This window comes from Oreochromis aureus, linkage group 3, assembly GCF_013358895.1.
Source record: "Oreochromis aureus strain Israel breed Guangdong linkage group 3, ZZ_aureus, whole genome shotgun sequence".
NCBI classification, from domain to species: domain Eukaryota; kingdom Metazoa; phylum Chordata; class Actinopteri; order Cichliformes; family Cichlidae; genus Oreochromis; species Oreochromis aureus.
This window is the reverse complement of record NC_052944.1, coordinates 74,263,288-74,288,119: the sequence shown is the minus strand read 5'-3', so window position 1 is coordinate 74,288,119 and position 24,832 is coordinate 74,263,288. Positions and strand designations below refer to the sequence as shown.

The 24,832-nt window shown below is 39.3% G+C and overlaps 1 protein-coding gene and 2 long non-coding RNA genes across 8 annotated transcripts; 1 reads left to right on the top strand and 2 right to left on the bottom strand.

Moving 5' to 3' along the window:
- Positions 1-1,164: 1,164 nt before the first annotated feature.
- Positions 1,165-23,716, bottom strand: LOC120437582. The gene is made up of 3 exons (XR_005611258.1): positions 23,588-23,716; positions 5,123-5,234; positions 1,165-2,101 (listed from the first exon to the last, which is right to left on the bottom strand). It is a non-coding gene; the product is annotated as an uncharacterized LOC120437582 (long non-coding RNA).
- Positions 8,435-9,828, top strand: LOC120437577. The gene is made up of 2 exons (XR_005611252.1): positions 8,435-9,349; positions 9,512-9,828. It is a non-coding gene; the product is annotated as an uncharacterized LOC120437577 (long non-coding RNA).
- LOC120437552 lies at positions 10,345-16,810 on the bottom strand. 6 transcript variants are annotated; one of them, XM_039608122.1, is made up of 9 exons: positions 16,501-16,810; positions 15,151-15,458; positions 14,424-14,506; positions 14,208-14,260; positions 13,943-13,985; positions 12,704-12,774; positions 12,413-12,502; positions 12,225-12,296; positions 12,071-12,118 (listed from the first exon to the last, which is right to left on the bottom strand). In XM_039608122.1, the coding sequence occupies exons 2-9, from the start codon at positions 15,332-15,334 to the stop codon at positions 12,103-12,105; spliced, it is 612 nt and encodes a 203-aa protein (XP_039464056.1). In that variant the 5' UTR covers positions 15,335-15,458; positions 16,501-16,810; the 3' UTR covers positions 12,071-12,102. The 6 variants fall into 6 exon arrangements, 2 of the variants coding, with proteins under 2 accessions (XP_039464055.1, XP_039464056.1); XM_039608121.1 differs by having other exon boundaries at positions 12,050-12,296; XR_005611223.1 differs by lacking the exons at positions 12,071-12,118; positions 12,225-12,296; positions 12,413-12,502; positions 12,704-12,774; positions 16,501-16,810 and adding exons at positions 10,345-10,413; positions 10,513-10,727; positions 11,269-11,438 and having other exon boundaries at positions 14,208-14,849; positions 15,151-15,291.
- Positions 23,717-24,832: the final 1,116 nt, after the last annotated feature.

Genomic DNA, 24,832 nt, shown 5'->3' with positions numbered 1-24,832 from the left:
TATACTAAACGTCTGCTTAAGTGGCATTTTCCGTTCTTCTTTACACAGGAACTTGTCTTCACAGGCATTTGATAAGCATAGGCAAGGCTTCATGTTTATCAGGGTGAATCGTCATTCAGAGTTTACACAATCACAAGCAAAGCATATTTGAATAATAAACAAAATCTTTTCACATATATATATATATATTCTCTATCTATCCACTCCTGAAACTCAAGTTTCCTCTGGTCTCATTGAGCTGTAGTTTAGTTCATGAACAAATTGGTTTGCATGTAAATGGCCTGTATTTACATAGCGCTTTACACTACATCCACCCATTCACACACTGGTGATAGTAAGCTACATTGTAGCTACAGCTGACCTGGGGCGCACTGACAGAGGTGACCCTCTGGCGATTACTTGTGGTGGTCGGGTGAAGTGTTTTGCCCAAGGACACAAGGACTGAGACTGTTGGAGTCGGGGCTCGAACCGGCAACCTTCCGAGACGAACTGCCAACTCTTGAGCGACGATGTAGTCGATGTCCTGTCGCGGTCCTGGGTCGGTGACCCAGCATTTTGAGTTTTGTATCTGTTTTATGTTTCTAGCCCTAGTCCTTTGTTCTGTGATTTGTAGGTCTTTGGCTTTACTCATGTGCCCTTCATGTGTAGTGTAGGTATGGTCTGTCATATTTCCTGTTTTATTTTGACAGTCACTGTCCTTTGTCATTCTGCTTTGCTTCCCCTTGTCTTATGTTTGAAAACTCCCAGCTGTGCCCTCCTCCTGTGACTCATATCCTCGTTATCCCTCTGTGTGTATTGCATCATTAACTTAACCTTACCCGCATGTTGCTCTGTGTTCCCTCCATACTTCTCATAGTTTTCCTAGTTTGTGTTTCTAATTTCTTGAGTCCAGTTTAGTTCCTTGTGTCCATGTTCAGGCTTTGGGTTGTTTTTGTGAAGTTTATTTTGTAAAAGGTTTTTCCAACATTAAAACTTCTATTTTTAGTTTTCATTCTGTGTCCGTGAGTCCTGCAATTTGATCCTACATCCTTCTTGCACACAGCTCATGACATGCCCCCCCTCAGTGAGAGAGGCACATATGAGCTGAAACACAGGAATCAAACCAGGGACGCTGCTGTTATGGAGCTGAACTGGAACCATTCAGACACTGAGGCCCTCTGAACACATTTTAATTACAGCTGTGCAGAGACACACTGATGACTGACTGGAACACTATGATTCACAGTTTACATTAACACCATCCTCACACATGTTTATATATGGCCACTAGAGGGAGATGTTGGACTTTAAATACTAACATGGATACAAACAGATCATCAGTGAAACTTTAACAGGTTTCTATTGCTGATGTTTAGTTTTGAACCATTGGCTGATATTTTAGTTTCGCTTTAGTTTTTATTATCATTCTATTTTTTGACTCACAGTCACTACAGATAAATGTCAGCCAGAGTTGTCTGTCCCTCAGCAGCCTCTGTAGGTAGGATTATAAATTGGAAGAGGTGAGAAAACAGATTTCATGTCACTGCAATCTGCACTCTACTGACATCTGGTGTTTGAGGAGAGAGAAATAAAAACACAAGCATCAAGCACATCAAACACAAACATCATGAAGGTTTTCTGTGGCCACTGAATGATGCTTCTGCTGTGTTCAGTCTGTGGTTGTAGTTTAATGTTTATTCTTTGCTTTCTGCATTAAAGCTGTGTGTGTGTTAGCAACAATCACACTAGTCAGATTTTCCATGTGACAGTTTTTTGAAACCCACAGAACCACATGAAGAAAACCAGTGAAACCAGATCACTGACGGGGAAACAAGAGCAAACAATCACAAACATACTACAACAATTCCAACCAGTTACCGAGGACATGGGACATAGTAACATAACAAAATTTTGCATTTGAGTCATTTGAGTCTAGAAAGTGAAAAAACAATAACAACATAAAGCTAAAAAAAAATAGAAAACAATTATAAAAACATCTTCAAACATGAAGATGGTCTGAGGTGCTAGGGGGACCAGTTAGAGACCAGCAGCTGGACGTCAGTGGTTGGACTGGTGGACTACTTCAGTGAAGAGTAGACGGCGTCTGGCTCTGGTTTAAAGTCTGAACACAAACACACACAGTTCAAACAATTTGATTCACATTGTCCTTCACAACGACGTTCACAAGCTCTGTCTCCACTTTTCCCCTCTGTTTAAATCTAACATGATATAACAGAAACTGAATCTTTACATCTGAAGTAGATTCACTCTTCTCATTCCCTGCTTCATATTTTTCATTTACCCCTCTACTGCACACATTTTGACGGTACATGCTGAAAATTATTCAACATCGCTTTCTCACTCATTTTGGGTAATTATATTGCCAAAACAAAAATGTTATATTTCAGAAATCCCCTCGAGAAACAACAGAGAAAGTATAACTCACACATCATTACACAGCTGTGATTAAGGAATAAAAACATCAGAAAAACTTCAAAAGATTTCAGATGATTTTAAAACATAACATTAAAAAACACTTAAAACGCATTTACTTATATAACATGATACATACTCAGGCTTGAATAGTACAATATCATGCCATACTGATTCTCATGGTTTGAGACATTGTTGTCACTCTGTGCGAAACTTTCCCAAACAGTTCCTCTGTGCTGTAAAACAGAGGTACACTCAGGAACCCTGCACCATGCCTTGTTTGATTCCCTTCACTTTCATTTGTATTGCCCCAAATCACAAGAACAATTGCCTCAAAGTGGTATATATTGTAATGTAATGACCATTCAACAATGTAGAGAAAACCCTGACAATTAGATGACTCCCTATAAGCAAGCACTTGGCTGCAGTAGGAAGGAAAAGCTCCAGCAGAACCAGACTCAGGGAGGGACGGCCATCTGCAGCACCAGTTGGGTGATGGGGTTGGTGAATATTTTGTTGTCCAGAGTGATATATTATATTATAATGTCTCAATGTTCCCTCTAATTTTTCATGTGTCTGAGCGAACACACAAACTCCCTGAGCGACCCCTTGGACCACTGTGAGCGACATCAGACGTGTGCACTGTGGTCACGCCAGCATCGAATCCATCCAAGTTACATTAAAATAATCAAATTACAGCATTTACATTTATGTTAGACTACTTTTAATTAACTGCTTTAGTCCACTTACAATGAAAACTTAAAAAAAATATTGTTCATGACCTGTGTAGTATGTTAACACTATTGGAAGAAAAAATAACTTGAACTCCAATTTTGAAAACACAACTTTCTTTCTTTTTTTCCCTTTTATTTTATATAAAGCTCTGACTTGTATGAGTCTGTGGTCTGGGAGAGAGTCCTGTAACACTCTGTCTGCCAAATACAATATATAATGACCAATGTTGGGCAATAACTTATATAGTTACTTCTTCAAAAAAGTAATTCAGTTTGGCAAACAACAAAGTTTTTTGCAGCTATTTATTTTTTTAATGCAGCCAAGGCGTTTTTAAATAAACATTTCAAACTATTTACAGAACAATCAGCTGTTCTGCATCAAATCTGATGCCACACAAATTATTTGTGCCACTCCAAAAAATAATTTCTGTCCACTATGAGATAAAGGAGAACAACAGCCTGATACCTGCAGGCCTGACAACAGGAGATGTATCACTGCTGTAACACCTGTAACATTCAGCAGCCGCCTCATTGTTCTGACACACACAACAAAACTATTGACTACACTACACACTAACTACACAAGATTTGTGCTAAACGTCTCAAATCTCTCACATCTCAAAACACCGACGTCACTCCTTAAGCTTCCCCCTGTTTCTGAAACAACATGATGCCGCGTTCCTATACCATTTTTTGATTGGTCGACATGGTACTTTTTTGGACGAATAGGAAAGAGAGGGGGTGGAGTTTTTTTTTTTTTTGCTCACAGGCGGAGAGCGCTTTCGAGCCTTTTTCCTTATAAAGCGCCGTTTTTACCGTTTCTTCCCGCAGTAAATATAAACAACGATAGTATTCAGGAAGAAAACCAAACATTGCATATTTTTTTAATCATAACTCTGCTTTTACGTGGCTTATCAACACAATTTAAAAACTGGTGCAAAGTCCACACTGTTTCCGTCAATTGTTCCGTCTGTCCTGCTCACATCTCCAATGGTTGTACGTGGCTTCACTCCACATCAGCCGGCACATAAGGACGCTGTCATAGCCTGTCAACCACGTTGATTAGCTGCGTATATACGAATGTGAATCGCATTATTGGCTGGACTATGGGATAAGGTGGCATCGTTCTAATACAATACGGGAGCAGCCAGTCACTCACTGACTAACACTGCAAAACAGAATTGTTAAAGTATTAATTTTAATTTCAATTCAGGTTAATTTTTTTTGTGCGCAACGCAGATTTCTGTGCGCAGAGACCGTGCCAGCAGTGCGCAATTGCGCACGTGCGCAGCTTAGAGGGAACATTGATAGTGTCTCAATGTGATTTTGAATGAGAACTGTGGGTCTCTGCTTCTTCCACTTCTCTTCATTCTTTACATATACCCCACTACTGTTTCGTTCTCTCTTCTTTCTTTTTTGGATTTGCACAGACTTTGTGTAATTCCAAGTTTAGGACCACAGTTCCACTTGGCCCAAGCTTGGTTGTACAGCCTCCCAATGTAAATTTCACAACTGTGTGAATTGCTGTGTTTTGACACTGAAAAAATAAGATTGAACTGAAATGAAATAATCCATCAATATCCTGAAACCCTGTTTTCTAGATTTACTGGGCTGCTTGAATTTGCTCTTGCCCCTACTTGGCAACATTTGCTCATCCACACAATGTCTCTTGCGTAGAAAGCTGTTTCAACATCCTCATGATGTTGAAACACACACACACGCACCCCAATACATTTCCCTTAAAGGGCCATGCTTGTAACACTTGATAGTGATTCCTACATGTTATTGAACTTTTCCAAACACTCTGGTTGGTTGGCATCATTTAAGTTCACATGTACTGGATATAAGGTTTAAAGAAACTTTCTGTTGCCCTGGTGCAACGCTATGCTAATGAGAGCTTATTCTAGATGATTTAGTTTAATTTGGTTATATTAGCTTAGCTTAGCATGATTGCTGGAAACAGAGTGAGTAGCCACCTTGTTTCTGGTAAAAGGCAGCTAGACCTGGATCGCCTTGTTCTGATGGTTGTTTGTCCATTCCTGATGTCTTCAGCTCTTACTGCTGAGTAGACCACAGCTGTATCAGTCTCTGCAAAATGAAACAGAGTTGCTTTATCTATCCATGTAGCCAGATAACACACACCAATTAGTTAAACTGCAGGAATGTCTTAAAGACATAAAGCTGTCCTTCAATGCACATATTAAACAAATATGTAGGACTGCTTTCTGAATGCATCTGAATGTTGGGGAAACTGCAGTCTTCATTTTCTCCAGCTAAACAAAAACAAAACTGAAGTAATAGTCTTTGGAGCCAAAGAAAAACGATTACAGGTCACCAGAGAACTTCAATCTATACACCTAAAAACCACAAACCAGGCGAGAAATTTGGGTGTAGTGGTGGATGCAGACCTAAACTTAGAAAAACACATTAAGACAATAACAAAATCAGCTTACTATCACCTCAAGAATATTTCAAGGATTAAATATCTGTCTCAACAGGACCTGGAAAAACTACTCAATGCATTCATCTTTAATAGGCTTGATTACTGTAACAGCATCTTTACAGGTCTACCTAAAAAATCAGTCCGACAACTACAGCTCATTCAGAACTCTGCTGCTCGAGTCCTCACTAAGACCAAAAAAGTGGACCACATCAGTCCAGCTCTGAGGTCTTTACACTGGCTGCCTGTCCGTCAGAGGATAGACTTTAAAGTTCTGATGCTGGTCTATAAAGCTCTGAATGGTTTAGGACCAAAATACATCAGTGACCTCCTGACCCAGTATGAACCTTCCAGATCTCTCAGGTCATCTGGATCCGGTCTTTTATCAGTTCCCAGAGTCAGAAGCAGACACGGAGAAGCTGCATTCAGCTTTTATGCTCCTTATATCTGGAACAAACTCCCAGAAAGCCTCAGATCAGCTGAAACACTCAGTTTATTTAAATCCAGGTTGAAGACTCACCTGTTCTCAGCTGCTTTTGAATAAAGCACCAAATCCACACTTTTAAGCTTAAATTCCAAAACTTACATTTTAACTACTGATTTTATCTACTGTTTTGATTTTTGATTTTATATACTGTTTTGTTTGTTTGTTTGCTTGTCTTAATCAATTTTAAATTAAAGACTCTTTTAAAAGTTAAATAAAAAGAGCAACTGCACATGTCCGTCTGTTCGATCTGAACGCTGTTTGTTCATAACGTATGAACTGCATCACTCTCTGAAGAATTAAACATTTTCATTACTGCAGCACAGCTGTGTCAAAACACAGTTTTTAAAACTGCATCTTGCAGAGAGTGAGTGTTGAATTTTAAAAAATGCAGAAGCCATTCACACCTTTTTTCTTTTCTCAGCACCTCTGCTGTGAACCAATGAATGACAGCGGCAATGAGTTTGTGTGAACAGGAAGGTGGTGTCCACAAAGCTTCTTTCAGTGCAGCCTGAGACGCCTCACCACAAGCTCGAAAAACCCGGTGCAGTGAGAATTCTCACCAGATTCAGACTAAGTGTCGTCAGCAGGATGTTGCTGCTGTGTTTTACATGCAGAACTTTAGAAATGAAGCTTTAACTAAAGGACTGATTGAGAGGCTGAAAACACACATTTGATGATCTTTGGTCTCTTTATGTGTCTCATCTCAACCACTTGTTTGTGAACCACATCTGGGCCTCATCTGTGCTGCTACTGCACTGCCAAATACTCCGTGATCCAGATGTGGCTCAAAAATCATGATATTAAAGGTTAATAATTTAAAAGCTACATGACAATTAGCCATCCAGCATCACAGATGCTAACAGAGTAGGAAAAAATCTGAACACATCCAGACTGGTTCATATAAGGTGGACCTACATCATTGTTTGCAACCACATGTGGTTCTAAGAAAATGGAGACAAGCCTCATTTAAATCAAACAACTCTGAGATATTTTATTACAACACTCAGCGAGTTGCACTGTTGAACTGGTTGACACAGAACAGTGAACGCTGACTCACACATGTGTCAGTTGTCTTCTTCACACAAAAACATTTCCTGGACTGTGGCAGAAGCTGGAGTACCCGGAGAGAACCCACTTAGTCACAGCGAGAACACGCTAAGAAACCCCACACAGACAGAAGCTGCTGGAATCAAACCCATCTACTGCACCACAGTGCAACACAGATGTCCGAATGTATTTACAAATGTGTTCAATATTAAATTATTAAATGTTCTTACTTCCCCAAAGAGTTTAAAAAGAATGCAGTTCTTCTCATATAGTACCTTTTGTCAGAATTTTTCGCCAGATGACATGTAAAAAGCCACAGTTTGTAGCATTACAACTGTTGTCATTTATAAACTTTATCATAATTATTCATAAAAACCTTTTCTGCTTCTTAATTAACAATTTAAAACTGATGTTTTCCCTTTATAGCGAATTTTAACCTCTTTGACAAACCTTTGATTCAAGATTGTGCTTCACAGCTTCTGTCTCTGCTGTGCTTCTTTTTTCTCTCTGGTTAAATGTAACGTGATGTAACATCTTCTGTGCTGTAAAAAAAAGTCAGAGGAAATCCTGACAATTAGATAAAGCTTTCTAAGCAACCACTTGGCTGCAGTAAGAAGCAAAACTCCCTTTTAAAAGGAAGAAAGCTTTGGTGGAACCAGACTCAGGGATTGCGTCCATCTGCTGCGACCAGTGGGGGTGATCGGGTCTTACTTTCTTTTTGGATTTGCACAGGAGAGGGACTATATATATATATATTTATATATATATATATATATATATATATATATATATATATATATATATATATATGTATAGGGGTGCAACGATATTCGTATTGATATTGAACCGTTCGATACAGTGCTTTCGGTTCGGTACGCATGTGTATCGAACAATGCAGAATTTTAAATTTATTTTATCAACTTTTCTTCTGACGATGCTGTCTGTGTTGAGCGATCAGTGAATCTGCGTTCGACTACTCCACCTAGGCTGCACTGTCGAGCGCAGATCCACTGAGCGCCACCCACATGCATTCAATCAATACGGTGGCCCTGAAGTGCAAACCACAAAAACAAATCACAAAACGCACAACAAATTGAAACGCGCAAAAACAAATTGAAAAGCGCAACAACAAATCACTTAACGCAAAAACAAATTCACAAAACGCACAACAAATTGAAAAGCGCAAAAACAAATTGAAAAGCGCAACAACAAATCACTTAATGCAAAAACAAATTGAAAAGCGCAACAACAAATCACTTAACGCAAAAACAACTTGAAAAGCGCAAAAACAAATTCACTAAACGCAACAACAAATTGAAAAGCGCAAAAACAAAAGAAGAATCACAAAAACAAATTGAGAAGCACAATTACATTAAGAAAACCGGAAAGGGTAGGTACCAGTCGGCAACAGGAGACATCACTGATTGGATGTCCGCGCTGTTCATCTTTGGAACCGGAAGTTACTCTGCCTGTAGCGCATTTTTTTCAAACATGAACATTAGCGGTGACCCAAACATAGCTGTCGCTATTAGAGAATATTTTGATTCAGGACATACATACGAGGTGATACTGGATATGCTCAAGTGTAATCATGACATTTCAATTAGTATGCGTACACTGAAAACGCATTTAAAAGAATCTGGACTGTACAGACGAGGCAACTATTCTCCACTTCCTGAGGTGAGGCGTGCCATTTTGTCCGAGCTTCGAGGACCAGGACAATTGTTTGGATATCGGACCATGTGGCAAGTTCTCAAACAAAAACACAAGCTGCGTGTCAAGCGTGATGTAGTTATGAGGCTGTTGAGACAACTAAATCCTCAAGGAATCGCTTTGAGAACTCGAAGGAGGTTCACAAGACGCACGTATCACTCCATGGGGCCCAATTACATATGGCATGTAGATGGCTATGATAAACTAAAACCCTTTGGCCCTGTCAGGATGTATAGATGGCTTTTCAAGAAGACTGATGTGGCTTGTGTGTGGAGCAACAAACAACAACCCGGCTGTTATAGCTCACAATTATATAAACTGTGTAAAGAGTCTTGGTGTGATACCAATGAGATTACGAACAGACTTCGGGACTGAGAATGGGACTATGGCAGCAATACAGTGTACCCTCCGTCACGCGCACACGGACTATTATGCTGGATCGTCAAGCCACAGTTACGGATCATCTACTGGGAATCAGCGCATCGAGTCATGGTGGTCTTATTTCAGAAGAGGAAGGTGGGTACATTTGTGTCTGGTAGGTGTAAGCTACAGTGAAAGCTGATCAGATTGTTGTTGTTTTATGATAGAGCAGTTTATAACATGTCACTGCATGCGTTGATTTATATAGTTCCATATTGTGAGCAAAAAATCCTTCACTGTTCTATTTTCATTTTGCAGATATGGTTCAAGAGACTGTGGATTTGCTGTTGAGGAGAGGGAACTGGATGTGTTTCCCGAGGAGGGGCTACCGGTTGGATTGTGTGGTGATCCAAACATTGAGGAATATTTACAACACAAACACACTGCAGCAGCCACAAGACTGGGAATCGGCCACAGAACTGTATTTGGCCCTGAAGGACATAGCTGGGTTTTAGATACCAACTGAACTTCAGTTTGTAATGACATTTGTCAGAGTTACTCTGACGAAGACACACACGGTGTCGAAACGTTAGTTTCTTTCCTTTTTTTGCACCTAATAAAACCTTTGGACTTACTTGAGTGCTCCAGCCCTTCTGTGTTTCCTTCATTTTTTAATGTTAGTAGTGTTTCCTTTCCCTCTTGCTAAATTGAATATAATATTGTTCATAATATACAGCAACTGGCATGGATTTAAATATTAACATTTAACCACAAGGAAACATTTAAAATTTTCTTTAATAAAACCATTTACAAATAGCGTCCAGCATTTCTGTCACTTTTCCAACATACACAATATTCAGAAAAAAACAACTAAATGTTTAACAATATGGAAGTTGCTTGTCACATGAATGTGTTAAGTAGTGTGCCAATGGCAGCTGAACCTAACAGGGTATCTCAGTAACTGTAACTTGATGACCTTGCTGATTTAAGAACATCCAAATCCTGGAGCATTTTGAATTCCAAAGTCCATGTTGGCCTTAAAGATGCTGTATGAGTCACAGATGGGTAGCTTCAGAGTATTTGCACAGGTGTTTGCAACTGGAAAAGGCGAATCACTTAAAAACTGGATGCATGGTGGTGGTGTCATTCCTGCCGTGGAACTGCCGTCAGCCCTGTGGCAAACATCATCAAATCTTCCAGACACACTGCTGTTGCCTTCTCTGAAAGAAGAAAGTAAACACTGTAGTACATTACAGAAAATTTATTTCCTTACCTCTCCTTTCATAAAACTATAAACAAATAAAAGCGGCCATTCAAACCTTCACAATCAAGGAGATAATCTGCCCAAAAGCCAAGTGTTAGGACCTCCTTATGCCGCTTGTTGCTTCCTGCTGGGCTGAGATCTGGTCTGAACATGCTCTCCAGTTCTGAAGCAGTCAGGGCCTTGGCAGAGAAGCATAGGAGTGGGGCCAGCACACTGGAATGTTGTTGCAGTGCACTTAAAAAATTCAGACTTTCCAGTCCATCTTTAAATCTGCAAAGGATAGACAAATAACTAATAATTGGTTTATAGCTATAACTATTGCAGTCTTCTAAATTGTGTTTAAATGTCTTTACCTACTAGAACTTTCATTATAAATTTGGACAGATTTCAAATGCATAGAATCACTTATACACAAAAACAATTCATAGTGCTCAGAAATTAACTGTGACAGCAAAAAAAGAAGAGCTCATTGGGATTTCAGCATTTAAAAAAAATAGTGCTTTCACACTGGAATAAACAAGTGTGTCAAACAAGGGATCACCTCTTTTTATAAATAACTGAAAAATTAATCATGTTGCATGACTATGATTATTATGGGTCATTGTGAACAATAAATGTATACTAAATTAGAGTTCTAGTGTCAAAAGGTTAATAGCGTGCAACAGTGGCTCAGGAATTAACTAGTTGTTCATCAGATCACACGGATGCTACTGAATCAGTTTTTTCATATACATCTGAAGGTCTGAAAATGTCAGTGGCTGCTGTGATGAGCAACTGGCCATCCTGAACTTAAAAGGAGTAATGAGTTTACCGTTGAATGACACTTTGGTTTCTTTCAAGGATGTACCATCTGAGGTACTCCTCCACAAATGCTTGTTTCTCACAAGGCTTGACGTTTCTGAGGCATCCAGCAGTTTGGAAGATTGTGCTGTTTTGCAAAATAAGATTATGCAAAGACTCCTCTGATTCAGCTTTCAGGACCTATTAAAAAAAAAAAAAAAAAAAAGGTTTACTGTAAGAAAAACAAAAATATAATTTTCACTACTTTTACGATTCATTCAAACATTGGATTAAAAAAATAATCAATTTGTTATTTCACTTGTGTTGTTGGGAGGTGGAAATCTGTCCTTTCAGATTACAGAATCTACCTTGAACCTACTTTCAAGATATGATCCAACCCGGATAACTTTTATCCTGATTAAATCTTTAAACTGGCCCCAAGTGTCTTCTAAGTAAACCCATTCCCTGAGCCTAGGTAATTTTCTACCTGATGTAGAACTTTTGTGATCTCCTCATCTTGCACATCTTCTACAGTGGCGCTGAAACTCTGATTCCTGTGATGTGGTTGACCAGGTTCTTGGAGAGGAAATGTGGTGCTGGTCCCCATGCACAATGGATACAGCGATCATCTTTCCTGCTAAAAGTACTCATCTTGCCTGGCAGCTGTTATACAGGGCACATAATTATCATGGTTAATTGCTATTAAATATGCTAATGAAAAAAATAAGCCAATTTTTATTAAAATTTTCATTGTAATAATTACGGAGAAAACATCCACCTCTTGAATTATATACAAGATAACGGTTTCTGGAGGTCCATCAAAGATGGGCGATTTCTCAGACTGCCCATAAGAAGTGTGAGGAATTCACGCCTCGGGCCACCTGTATCCAAACCTTCTTCAAAGCTGCCAGCATCATCATTAAACTTGATGATGATGGATTTCATCTAACAGCTCCATCCCATACAGCTGACCTTGATATATTGAACCTGCTGACCTTCTTGTGGTCAAGTTCCAGTGTCAAATTTGCAATAATTTCATGTGCCTGCAAATTGGGGTCTCTAAAAAAAAGAGAAACTTTTTTTTTTAAAGGTGTATATACTTCTCTCATGATTGCATGATGTCTTGTACAGAACAAGATGGCGGTTAATTGGATTCAAATGTTTAAATTACTAACACAGGTTCTTCTGGGGGCTCAGCTTTGGCTTCGTTAGGAGTAGGATCTTCATCATCAATCACAATCGGATCAAACAGCTGTGTGTAGTTTCTGCAGAGTGAAAACATGTACACAAAGAGTAGATGCAAAAAGACAAATGCATAAACATGCAGTTCCAGTTTTATAGAACGATTCTACTATTTTTTTTTCTGAAGAATCTAATGTAAAAGAGTCAAACTACATACATTTACAATAATTGTGTGTATATATTTTGTGCAACCCTCTGGAATAATTACTCAAGATACAACGCACCTGTAACAGGAGCTCTCCACAGTGAGGCATTCAGTAGTGCCTGTATCGTTTTCTTCTTCCAAATCTATGACCTGGAAATACAGAAATGAGGATGAATGAAAATTCATATTTGACCAATTGATAATTATTTTAATATAGGGAGCCTAAGTCTCCTCCCCTTCTGGTCTGCTCATGGGTCCCTGAACAAAAGAAAAATGAATGGAAGTGAATGGAGCTATAAAAGTTATTTTCTGGTCTGCTTTGCCTTACTCTCTGAATCACACATATGTTGTACTTCAATTTAAATAATAAATAATTGTGTTTCGACTATGTCTGTAATGTAATTTGAGATTTGTTAGCTTGTAAAAATTCGTCATTAAAATGACTACAAGTCAGATGTCGCAAATATGACGTCGCCTCAGAAGCTTTTCTCCCCCAGCGTAGCTGCTAATTATCACATGGCCAGATTTATAGTGGTTTTCTCCACATCATCCTGGAAGAAGGATTCGAAGCTCGCTAAACAAAACTAAGCTTTTCCTCTTCTCTGTGTCTGGTTCGATGATGTCAATTTTGTGAGACGAACATTTACATTTCGCCACGTCTTTTCAAACAAAACCTAAAATAACCTTTGCCACCTGTCGCGTAAGCACTTTTTGGCATCAAAATGTGTTTATATACTTCACGGACATCATATTTTAAATACATGGCACACATCAAACGGGATCAGAAAATAATTTTTATTGGCTCATAGACTCCTATTTTTTTAGCAGTAGGGGACCCATGGTCCGGAAGTAGATGGATGTACCTTAGGTTCCCTATCCCAATAGATTATCTAAAGGTACAATAAGTAAGAATGAAATAAGAAGAACATCCTGTGGTCAAATTTGTGTACTGCAGTCTATCTTTATAAACAAACGAGTGACTCTCCCTCCTCCCGTTCCATGAGTTTCATGGCTACGGATCAGCGCCAGAAGATTCTAGATGACAGAGACGAGTCATACACAGTTAGTTTCAATGTAACCTTCCTTCCAACATGATTGAAACATTAGACTGCTTTGTGATTATTTCATGTACCGGTATGACTTATTGTACCTTTAAGGGGTGGATGTTATAATCTCTTGATAGTATGAAAATTGAGGATGTGAAATGCATTGTATAATAACAATGAATGTAATAAGCAAACAGTGAATCGTTATCTAATTGCAAAGTAAAGGCGGTGGAGATTGTCTGCTGCACTGTTTTTCTAATAAAATAGTTTACCTGTTGTACTTCATTAGCAAGCACAAGATCCCCAGCACCCTTCCTTAGAGAACAAAGAAAAGCATTTTTGTTGTGTACTGTGAAAATATTAATTGACACTTTGAAAATATTTAAGCATCTTGATTAACAAACAAGCAATACAAGTATTATGTAGTCCATGTTCCAAAAACCATATACAGAATGAATGACAAAAGTGTATATCTCATTAATACAAATTGTAGGCAAAAAACAGTAAAAGATTACATGTTCTTCAAATATCACTTACTCATATTCTGCCGCTTTCTGTAAAGGACTGCTTTCATGTTGGAATTCCCATGGCTGAAACAAATAAACAAGCAAACAAACAAACACGCGCACGCAAGCACGCACACACACACAAAATGTATTTCACATATAACTATTAACTGTTTTACTGAACTGAGGCAAATGGTGGTGGCTAAACAACAAGAAAACTCTATAAAATTTTTTAAATTGTACTTACCAGTGTATCAGCAAGATCAAACTCAGAGGGCCTTTTAATAACAATCTCTGGGTCAGAGTCAGACAAGTCTGAGTTTTCTCCAACTACAATACATGAAAACAAATCAAGCTAAGCTAACTAAATTCATACTAATGTATGAAACTTTATTTGATCATCAATAATAGATTAAGACGAAAGGCATAAAGTTAGCATTGAAAACTCATGACTCAGTAGATCCAAAAATGGCTGAATTTCATGTTTCCAGGAAGAAACATAACATATACAAGCTAATTTAGGGAGCAATGGTGGCAGAGGAGTTAAAAGCCCGCCCTGTAATCAAAAGGTTGAAGGTTTGAGCCCTGCTCAGTCTGTCACAGTCGTTGTGTCCTTGGGCAAGACACTTCACCCTCCATGCCAGGTGGTGGTAGTGGGAGGGACAGGTGGCATCTGTGTACAGCAGCCTTGCTTCAGTCAGTGAGTCCCAGGACAGTTGTGTCCACATTGTAGCTAATCACCAGCAGTGTGTGAATGTGTGTGGGTGAATGACTGGTTTTGTTGTGAAGTGTCTTGGGGGTTGTAGAACCCTAGAAGGTGCTATATCAAATACAGGCCATTCACCATTTTAATGTAGGTATGCTATTGACTTGGGTGCTTTATGCGTAATGTTATCATTTCACAATTTCAAAATTAGCAGTTGTTGAAACTAAGGGAATGTGTGTCAAAATCCAAACAAACATTAGCAGCTTACCATCCTCAAAGTCACTCTTCAAGCAGATGAAAACAGTGATTCTTTGATAAGGCTTGCCAACTTCAGCCTTATAAGCCTCAAGTGTAAATGGTCTTTGTGTTCCAGGGACAGTAATGACCTCAGTGCCATCCGGATACAGAAGAAGGAAAGGTCCATCTTTTAGATCTTTGTTAAAGTCCTTCATTTTTTTTAACAGCTTGATTGAGCAGACTTGTGGCAGTAGCGTCAGGGTCTGTTGTTAGGAAAATAGTTTTTCCACGGTATGCCTTCAAACCACCCTTTTTAATGGTCATCAAGCCGACATTTATCTGTAAGGAAAAAGACATGAACAATGGGCCAAGTAGATACTAATATGACTAAACAGATCTATTCAAACTTGAATATTTATTAACTGCAAAAGAGGGATCTTCCTGACAACCCTAAATGTACAATTACTCGTAAACAATTGTTCTTATTCTGGATAGCTTTACTACACTGAACATTTTTTACACAACTCCCCTAAGGAATAACTAAAGAATGTCATTAGAAAATTAACCTCAACTTGTTTTCAGACAGAGCTAGCCAAACTACCTGAACCTTTCTTTTTTCCTTTTTCTTTAAGCCCTTCCTCCCTTCAGAAAACTTTTGCCTCTCTTCATTTTTCTTTTTTCTGTATTCTATGAAGGTGCTGAAGGTTGGAGTCGGGCAGTTTGAGGTAGTCTGTGATGCTACAGGGAAACAAAGGAAAAATGTACTACAATGTCACACATTAAAGACATTCATTCATGTGACATTCCATTGTCCACACAACACGCAAATAAGGACAACACTGAATAATCTCACTAGAAAATTTCTACCAAGGAATGACAATGTAACTGATACTATTGACCAATACAATTCTACACCAGTAAGTTTTAATGTATAGACACATAATAGTGTTAGTTCCTAAAGTTAACCAAACATAATAAATGAACTAATTTATTATCGTTTCAGTTGTGGAAATGCTCAGAGGACTGTTCCACGAAGCAAGCTAATCCCAAAAGCCAGGCTCACTCTGAAAATCCAGGCTCGATTGCCCCAAATTCGGTTCCAGGAACGAGGCTAACCTGCAGTCTTTCTGCTCATTCATTATGCAATATGCTTGTGGACAAGTCTGGTCCGTGGCACCCTAGCTGCGAGGTTTGTTAACACTAGAACTGCCCTCAAACCTTCACTACTAGAAAGGTCTTGAGCAGTCATTTTGACAGCTGCGTGCATTTTCAAATGAGCCTCGATTTTCTGAGCTCGCTTAGAGGAACAGCCCTCTGGTCTGCTAACGCTAGGCTAATAAATCAATAAATAACAAACATTTTATTATGCTTATTAACTTACTCGATGGGAGTGAAGTGTCTCCGATGCAAGATGCGTGATGAAGCCTCTCGCCACAGCCGCTGCAAAAGTTCGGTGACTCCTCAACCAGCTTTTTCCCACAGCTAGGACAAAACATTCCGCCGTTCTTCTTCAAACGAAATGCGCCACAGAGTAACTTCCGGTTCCAAAGACGAACAGCGCGGACATCCAATCAGTGATGTCTCCTGTTGCCGACTGGTACCTACCCTTTCCGGTTTTCTTAATGTAATTGTGCTTCTCAATTTGTTTTTGTGATTCTTCTTTTGTTTTTGTGCTTCTCAATTTTGTTTTTGTGCTTCTTAATTTGATTTTGTGATTCTCAGTTTTGTTTTGTGCTTCTCAATTTTGTTTTTGTGCTTCTTAATTTAATTTTGTGATTCTCAGTTTTGTTTTTGTGATTCTCAGTTTTGTTTTTGTGCTTCTCAGTTTTGTTTTTGTGCTTCTTAATTTGATTTTGTGATTTTCAGTTTTGTTTTGTGCTTCTCAATTTTGTTTTTGTGCTTCTTAATTTGATTTTGTGATTCTCAGTTTTGTTTTGTGCTTCTCAATTTTGTTTTTGTGCTTCTTAATTTAATTTTGTGATTCTCAGTTTTGTTTTTGTGCTTCTCAGTTTTGTGTTTGTGCTTCTTAATTTGATTTTGTGATTCTCAGTTTTGTTTTTGTGCTTCTCAATTTTGTTTTGTGATTCTCCATTTGTTTTTGTGTTTCTCAGTTTTGTTGTTGTGCTTCTTAATTTGATTTTGTGATTTTCAGTTTTGTTTTTGTGCTTCTCAATTTTGTTTTTGTGCTTCTCAATTTGATTTTGTTGTTGGTGTGATTTGCACTTCAGGGCCACCGTAGGTTCTCTGTCAGAAAACACAGGGCGTTTATCAATATGCGTACTTGTGCGTACTTGCGTTCTCGTGTACTCGTGATACGTCATCAGTCGGAGACCAAGTACTGTTCCAATTGGCACGCATCACGCCGAGAACGCGAAAAAGTCCCGGATGTGTTCTCGATCCGCCCATTTTATCGAGCATGCATCGGTGTAGACTTGGGACAGCTATATATCCCAGAATGCATTTCGTCCAAAACTCAACAGCGGACTCCCGGCACATCGTCCCCCCCCTCCCTCCCGCCCGCTCATGGTCTTCTCACTACTCAGGTTTTAAAGAAACTCCAGCAGCTGTCTATAGTATTGAGTGTCCACTAGAATAGAAATAAAAGCGTTCTAACATCTCACCTGCTTGTTTTATTAAGGTATGTACACGTATGTACATGTACACTATTTGTATTAATAGAGGTTTCACTACTGAGGTTAAAAATGATATATAAGTTACTTAGATCACTTCTAAATGTTAATGTTTGGTTTATTTCAGTGTTTTATTTGTTCCTGAGTAAACCGGTTTGGCTGTGATTAAAGTTAAGCTTCATAACATGTTACTCACAGTTAAATTAGGAGGGGCGGCAGTAAAAACTCCGGACCTGTGACATCATCACGCACGCTGGTACAAATCACGAGTCCGTGTTTCGCGTTCTCGGCGGGTACGTACTCCCGTGCGTTCTCGGCGATGCACGTACTCACCGACCGAGCGACGCGAGCACGCATCAGCGTGCGTGGGCATTGATAAACGGCCACAGTTTCGATGTCAACGAGACATTTGCTTTGACAAATTTCCACTGGGACGGAAAGCGAAGCTGTGCGTGTGCTTTTATTTTGACAGGATCCACTACGATTCCTGTTCCAGAATACATGGGCGTTTCTCAATATGCGTACTTGTGCGTACTTGCGTTCTCGTGTACTCGTGATACGTCATCAGTTGGAGACCAAGTACTGTTCCAATTGGCACGCATCAAGCCGAGAACGCGAAAAAGTCCCGGATGTGTTCTCGATCCGCCCATTTTATCGAGCATGCATCGGTGTGGACTTGGGACAGCTATATATCCCAGAATGCATTTCGTCCAAAACTCAACAGCGGACTCCAGGCACATCGTTTTCAACCCCCCCGCTCATGGACTTCTCACTACTCAGGTTAAAGAAACCCCAGCAGCTGTCTATAGTATTGAGTGTCCACTAGAATAGAAATAAAAGCGTTCTAACATCTCACCTGCTTGTTTTTATTAAGGTATGTACACGTATGTACATGTACACTATTTTTATTAATGGAGGTTTCACTACTGAGGTTAAAAATGATATATAAGTCACTTAGATCACTTATAAATGTTAATGTTTGGTTTATTTCAGTGTTTTATTTGTTCCTGAGTAAACCGGTTTGGCTGTGATTACAGTTAAGCTTCATAACATGTTACTCACAGTTAAATTAGGAGGGGACGGCAGTAAAACCTCCGGACCTGTGACATCATCATGTACGCAGGTGTTCCAATTGTACATATCGCGAGTCCGTGCTCGTGTTCTCGGCAGGTACGTACTCCCGTGTGTTCTCGGCGAGTACGTACTCGCGTACTTGGGCATTGATAAACGGCCCATGTCTTGGAAAAATTCCAGTATAAGAGTAGGAGTGACAGACATAAGTCCCGGTGGGCAAAAAATAGGAGGTATTGTTGAAACTGCTCTCTGTTTACTTACACTAAAATATCTCAGGATTAGTTATAATATCTTTATGCGGACAAAAAGAGGAGCTTGACTGGTCCGATCCACTTAAGTCCTTTATCCATTAGTAGGCCTACACCAGGATTTCTCTTCTAAATCCACAAATAGTTGAAACGTTTATACTGCCTATTTTAAAACACCAAATACACCCTGAACTATCATCCTAAACACTTTAATATCATGTCAAGTCATCGTACATCGTACAACATCATCCTCCTGCATCTATTAGTCTTACCAAGACAAAAACTAATCAAGCTATCCCCATTGGTACGTATTTCCGTACCAACAGTATCGCTCAGTGGTCGCGTCTACGGGTTTCCTCCATCGTTAAAGGGGAAAATTATTGAATCCATAGAGTGTGTTAGTGTTTGGGATGTACCGGGATAAACGGGAATGGCTTCACTAACACTCGCGTCTCTCTGCTGGGCTCTGCTGATCCTCTTCGTCGTGGTTTTCGCTGCTGAAGGTGAGCTCTCCTCCAGCTTCCACTTTCTCTGCGGTTACACCACAACGGCAGGCCGCGAACATTCCTGTTGTTTACTGTAAACAACTGTCACGTATTAAAAAATAAAATAAAATAGAAACATACAAGCTGCCTCAGGACACAGCGAAACCTCTGAGGCCCGAGCTTCGTTCACATAAACGACACAAACAAACATAAAGCCTCCTGTTATAATCACTCCACCCTGCCCGCCATGACAGACGTCACGAGGCGAAGGACGGATGTGCAGGAGACTTGATAAGGAGTAGCTCAGCGAATCAGACCGATTGATAATTTTAATATAGAAGTGGATGAAACTAAAAAGTCCCGAAGATGCACTTTGATCTGGTGGTTTGTTTTCAGGAATCATGTAGCTTCATTTTTCCTTCTCCTTTCATTAAGGATGCTCCCAGTGTCTCCTCTGCTAAAGGAGACAATGAAGGAAGCATTATTCGCGAGCTCAGCAGAGTCTCAGGTGGTGTAGCTGGCAGGTAGACTGTTGTGCACCGAGGTCCAGTCTCACTGCTGTATTCTCACCTTCCCACCCAGAACAACCTCTCCTTGCTCTCTCTGTCTCCCAGTTACCAGGTAAAATATCCTCTGTGGAAACCCAGCAAACATTTAAAAAAATCTCAGATGTAAAGTTAAGTCTTTAGTGCGATTTGGCGCAGCTCAAATAAATATATGAATAAATAATTCAAAAAGTAGCCATATTAATTAGACTTGTAGTCAAGACCGCCTAATCCGAGACCAAGACAAGACCAAGACCAAGTTGAGACGAGACCAAGACCGAGACCGAGTCGAGACGAGACCAAGACCAAAACCAAGACCGAGACAAAAAAAGTCTTTAAACTGCAGCCAGATGCTGCTTCGTTTACGGGTGTCAGGCATATTTATGTGTTTTTGCTTTCGCACAGCCCTCCTCACCGCTGTCTACTGTCTCACTCACTTACTGAGAGGACAGACGGACGCTCCACTTGACTGTCGTGTCTCTCACCCTCTCTGTTTTTCACACAATGATATTATCCTATATCCTCGCATGTGATTGGCCACAATATGGAGGGATTGGAGCATAACTGAGCCACTGTGTGAGAGCTGAGCAGCGAAAGGAAATTAAGTGAGGGTAGAAATGACTGAAAGATTATTAGGCTCTGTTTTGAGTTTTGTTCAAAAAAGAATGACTTCATATACATACATATATACATACATATATATATATATATATATATATAACTTCTATATACATATGCAGGACACCTTAAACTAGTTTTTTAATTAAGCAGCAAGGCAGAACAAAGTCGGGCCTGTATCAAGACACAGGGGCTAAACCCCAATTCAACCAGACTCAGAACTGATCCAGAATTAAAACAGGACTACAACAGTAACCAAGACAGAACCAGAATCAGAACTAGATGATAGTAGCACTGAAAATCATCATAGACCTGCACTACACTTATTTTTTAATTCTACCAAAGTACACTATTTAGATTCTGAAAAGTTTATATAATTATTTAGCCTTGTTGTGCAAACAAGCCTGCATAACTTAATAAATATAGAATTTGAAAAGTAACAAATGGTATCTAAAAAGAAACAGGTACTAGATACATGTTCTGATGAGTTTTGGCAAACAACCATTTGACTAACATGTGTGTCTCACCTGCTCTTGTTCCCTCTCTGTTCTGTCCTCATTCTCCTCTTTCTCTCTCCCTCTCTGCTCCTCTCTCTCCCTCTCTGTTCCTCTCTCTCCCTCTTTGTGCTGACAATCAAGCCAAACACCAACATCATCAAATATACAGTTGAAACCAGATATTTACACACTCTTCAGATAAAAACACAAACACTTTTTTAATTGTGACATCAAATCAGACTAAATGTTTATTTTTTTAGATTGATAAATATAAAAAACATATTTGTTAACTTTAAGAGTAAAGAGAGAAACTATCTGTATTTCTTAATTGCAAGTGGCACCAAATTGTATTCAAAATTGAGCCACACTTATGGAGCTCCACAATTCTTTTCCTGGTGTTTTGTTGACATCTCTTGATTTTCCCATGTCAAAGAAACAGGCTCTGTGTTTTGCCTTATAAACATCCACAGGTGTGACACCAATTTACTCACATGGACTCTACTAACCAATCAGAAGCTTCTTCAGCTCAGAATGGAATCGTCTGGAGTTTTCTTATTAATTAACAATAAACTTAGTGTATATGTACTCCTAAATTTGATGAAAGTGATTAAAATAGACAGCTCCCTCTTTTTATTCTGACATTTAACTAATTCAAAAGATATTTCAACATTTATTTATCTAAAACAAAAGTTTACTCTAAATTGATGTTTAACAGTAAAAAATAGTTTTTATGTTTTCTACCTAAAGTGTATGTAAATATCTGGTTTCATCTGTGAATATAATGCTGTGTATTGAAATTCCTCTTGTTTTGCATAGATATACTGAACAACATACAAAGCATAATATATAAAATAACATCTACCTGAGTTTTTTCTTTGAAAGAAGCTCCTTATGTCCATTGTTGTGTTCATCAGTACACAATTGAAACCGATTTAGAGAGTTTGTTTAGCCGTGGAGGGTAACAACTGAAAATATGAAATGTAAGCTAAGACTTTCTAAAAAATCAGCATTGTTGTTCGGCTTTTTATTGATCCATTTGTTGATTCACTCGAAGAGTAAGTAACGCAACCAACTGATCAGTTTGATATCAATCTTTTGTGATACACCGTCATATTTACATTATTAGTTCAGTACGAATGATTTGCTTTGGTACCTGGTCGAACTTAAGCTCTCCTCTGTCTGCAGCAAACTCGCAGGCAGCAGCTTCTCCCCCCTCGCTCACATGCGTGCTGTGCTCAGTCGCCTAGTGTCCAAGCTCGGATCAAACCAAAATTAGGGGGAATTTACGACGGTGCGCTCTGTGCTTCGTGTGTTGTTTTTGTTTTATACAGTTGTCAGCCAGGCATCTAACTAACAAATTACACTCCAAAAAACCCCATGCTTCTGAAAAAATGACCCAGGCTTAAGCCCAGTAAGCCACCCCCCCGCTCCGTTGATGGTTGACTCCAAATCTCCCGAACACTATGTCGATTTGAGAACGGAAGACCGAAACAGCGAGACCAAGACCGAGACCAAGACAAAAGTCCGTCGAGACCAAGACAAGACCAAGACAAAAGTCCGTCGAGACCAAGACCGAGACCAAGACAAAAGTCCGTCGAGACCAAGACCACGTAAAAGTGGTCTCGAGACCGGTCTCGAGACCAAGACCGATCTCGAGACATCCAACTCTAATATTAATACTGAAACAAACAAGAGAAGAAGGTAAAATATTCCCTCCAAACAAAACGTATAAATTCTAAATGTGCAAATCAGTTGTTCCACCCTTTAAAAAGTCGCCCTTGTTGACTGGAAAAATTTCACACATCGCCCAACCTTAATGTCAAGTGGCTTCTGTTCTACTTCCACCTCCACAGCAGCCACAGGAGACATTCTCAATACCCACTTCTTTCTCTTTTTCCCCATATAAACAAATAAATCCTCTATGCTTTTTAGTGAATGTCCCACATCTGCTTATTTCTTCCTCTTTTCCAAAGAGCCGGATTATCAGATTCAGAAAAATGTCTTTAAAATCTATGATTTAATACTTACTGTGCAACAAACTGCATGACTGTTGGAGGAAGCCAAACTACCCAGAGAGAACTGAAAACTGCTTGTATATAACAAGAGTCTGATCTGACTTACAGATTCAAAGGTTTGGCAACTTTCTTCTTAAATAAAGTACAAGAAGTTTGGTTTTTTTTCCCCTCTTCTCTCTCTGATTAGCTGATGTAGAAGTGAATAGTTGTACTTTGACCGTTAACCTCTCTGCTCTGTGTTGTTTCCTGTTTCAGCCCAGAACACCGTCACAGCTGAGCCTGGACAGGACGTAGTTCTACCATGTCGAGTTCCATCAGACAAAATCATGCAAGGTATGAAGAGGAACAGAGCTGACCTGGGAGATAATTATGTGCTTTTTTTCCGGGATGACCGGCTGGATCCAGATGGTCAGCATCCATCTTTTAAGAACCGGGTGGATCTACAGGACAGGAATATGAATAATAGAGATGTGTCTCTGGTTCTGAAGAATGTGACGACTGCTGATGATGGATCATACAATTGTAATATTTTCAACAAAGTGACAAAATCATGGGAGAGCATCAACACTGTCAGCCTGACTGTTTCAGGTGAGTGAGTAGAGTTGAGTGTGTGTGTGATCAGAGGTGAAGCTGCTTCCTGGTTGTTGATGTTTGTTTCTAAAGATGTTGTTGATGAGACTTTGTAGAAAGCAGCTGGTCTGAGTGATGTGATCAGAGTGCAGTAGATAATGTCTGACAGCAGTTTGAAGAGGAAATGGATTCTGTTCTGTTCTTCACTCATCACCTACCTGACAGCTGACACCTCACACCTGTTTCTCACCTGCAGGTCACACAGGAGGATCTGTTGGACTGATTGTTGGTCTGAGTGTTCCTGCTGGGCTTCTTGTTGCTGCTGTTGTTGGTTTTCTGGTCTACAGAAAACATGAACGACACAAACCGGATTTTAACTAGCATCCTCATGAAAAGCAGCAGGTTTGAAATGTCTCTACAGCTGATTACTGAGTCTTCTGCTGTGGTTTCATGCATTTAGAAGAAAACTAGGTGATGTGAGGACAGAAATTAATGTTGCTGAACATCGAGATTCAAAAAATATTGGGAACAATGAGTAACTCCTGGCTTAGTATGTGTGAACAAACAAAACACTTAACTTAGAAAACAACAACTAAACTAAACACTAAAGTAAAAAAATGTGTTTAAAAACAAATTGTTTCATTTAATCCTGGATCACACTACATGAAATCACTACAGAGTTCAGACAAATGATGCATCATTTACCCGAATTGCTATAATTCAGAAAAATCCTGGAAAAAATATTAGGACATAATAAGTGACAAGTTACACCTGCTCTGTTTGTACTTCAATGACCTCTAACACCTGAAATCTTTTATAGTATGAAGGTAAAATATTGTGTAGCTTGAATATTCATCATCTATCCAGATCTATCACAGTGACATGGAACGACCCGCCCACCGTATTATAAAGCCTTTCCATTTAATGTATTTAAAAGGTGGAGGTGTTGCTCTTCCATCACTGTCACTGGCAGATCTGAGTGAATACTGACCTTAAAAGTGAAGATGAACCCTGTTTGAATGACAGCATGT

Bases quoted from the DNA above. Each gene is read 5' to 3' on its own strand.
- LOC120437552 (XM_039608121.1), bottom strand. From the start codon at position 15,334: ATGAAGGACTTTAACAAAGATCTAAAAGATGGACCTTTCCTTCTTCTG. The intron at 13,986-14,207 runs GTAAGTGATATT...TTGTTCTCTAAG, and splicing joins CAGAAAGCGGCAGAATATGA to GAAGGGTGCTGGGGATCTTG. The intron at 12,297-12,412 runs GTTAGTAATTTA...TCTTTTTTTTAG, and splicing joins GAGCCCCCAGAAGAACCTGT to AGACCCCAATTTGCAGGCAC.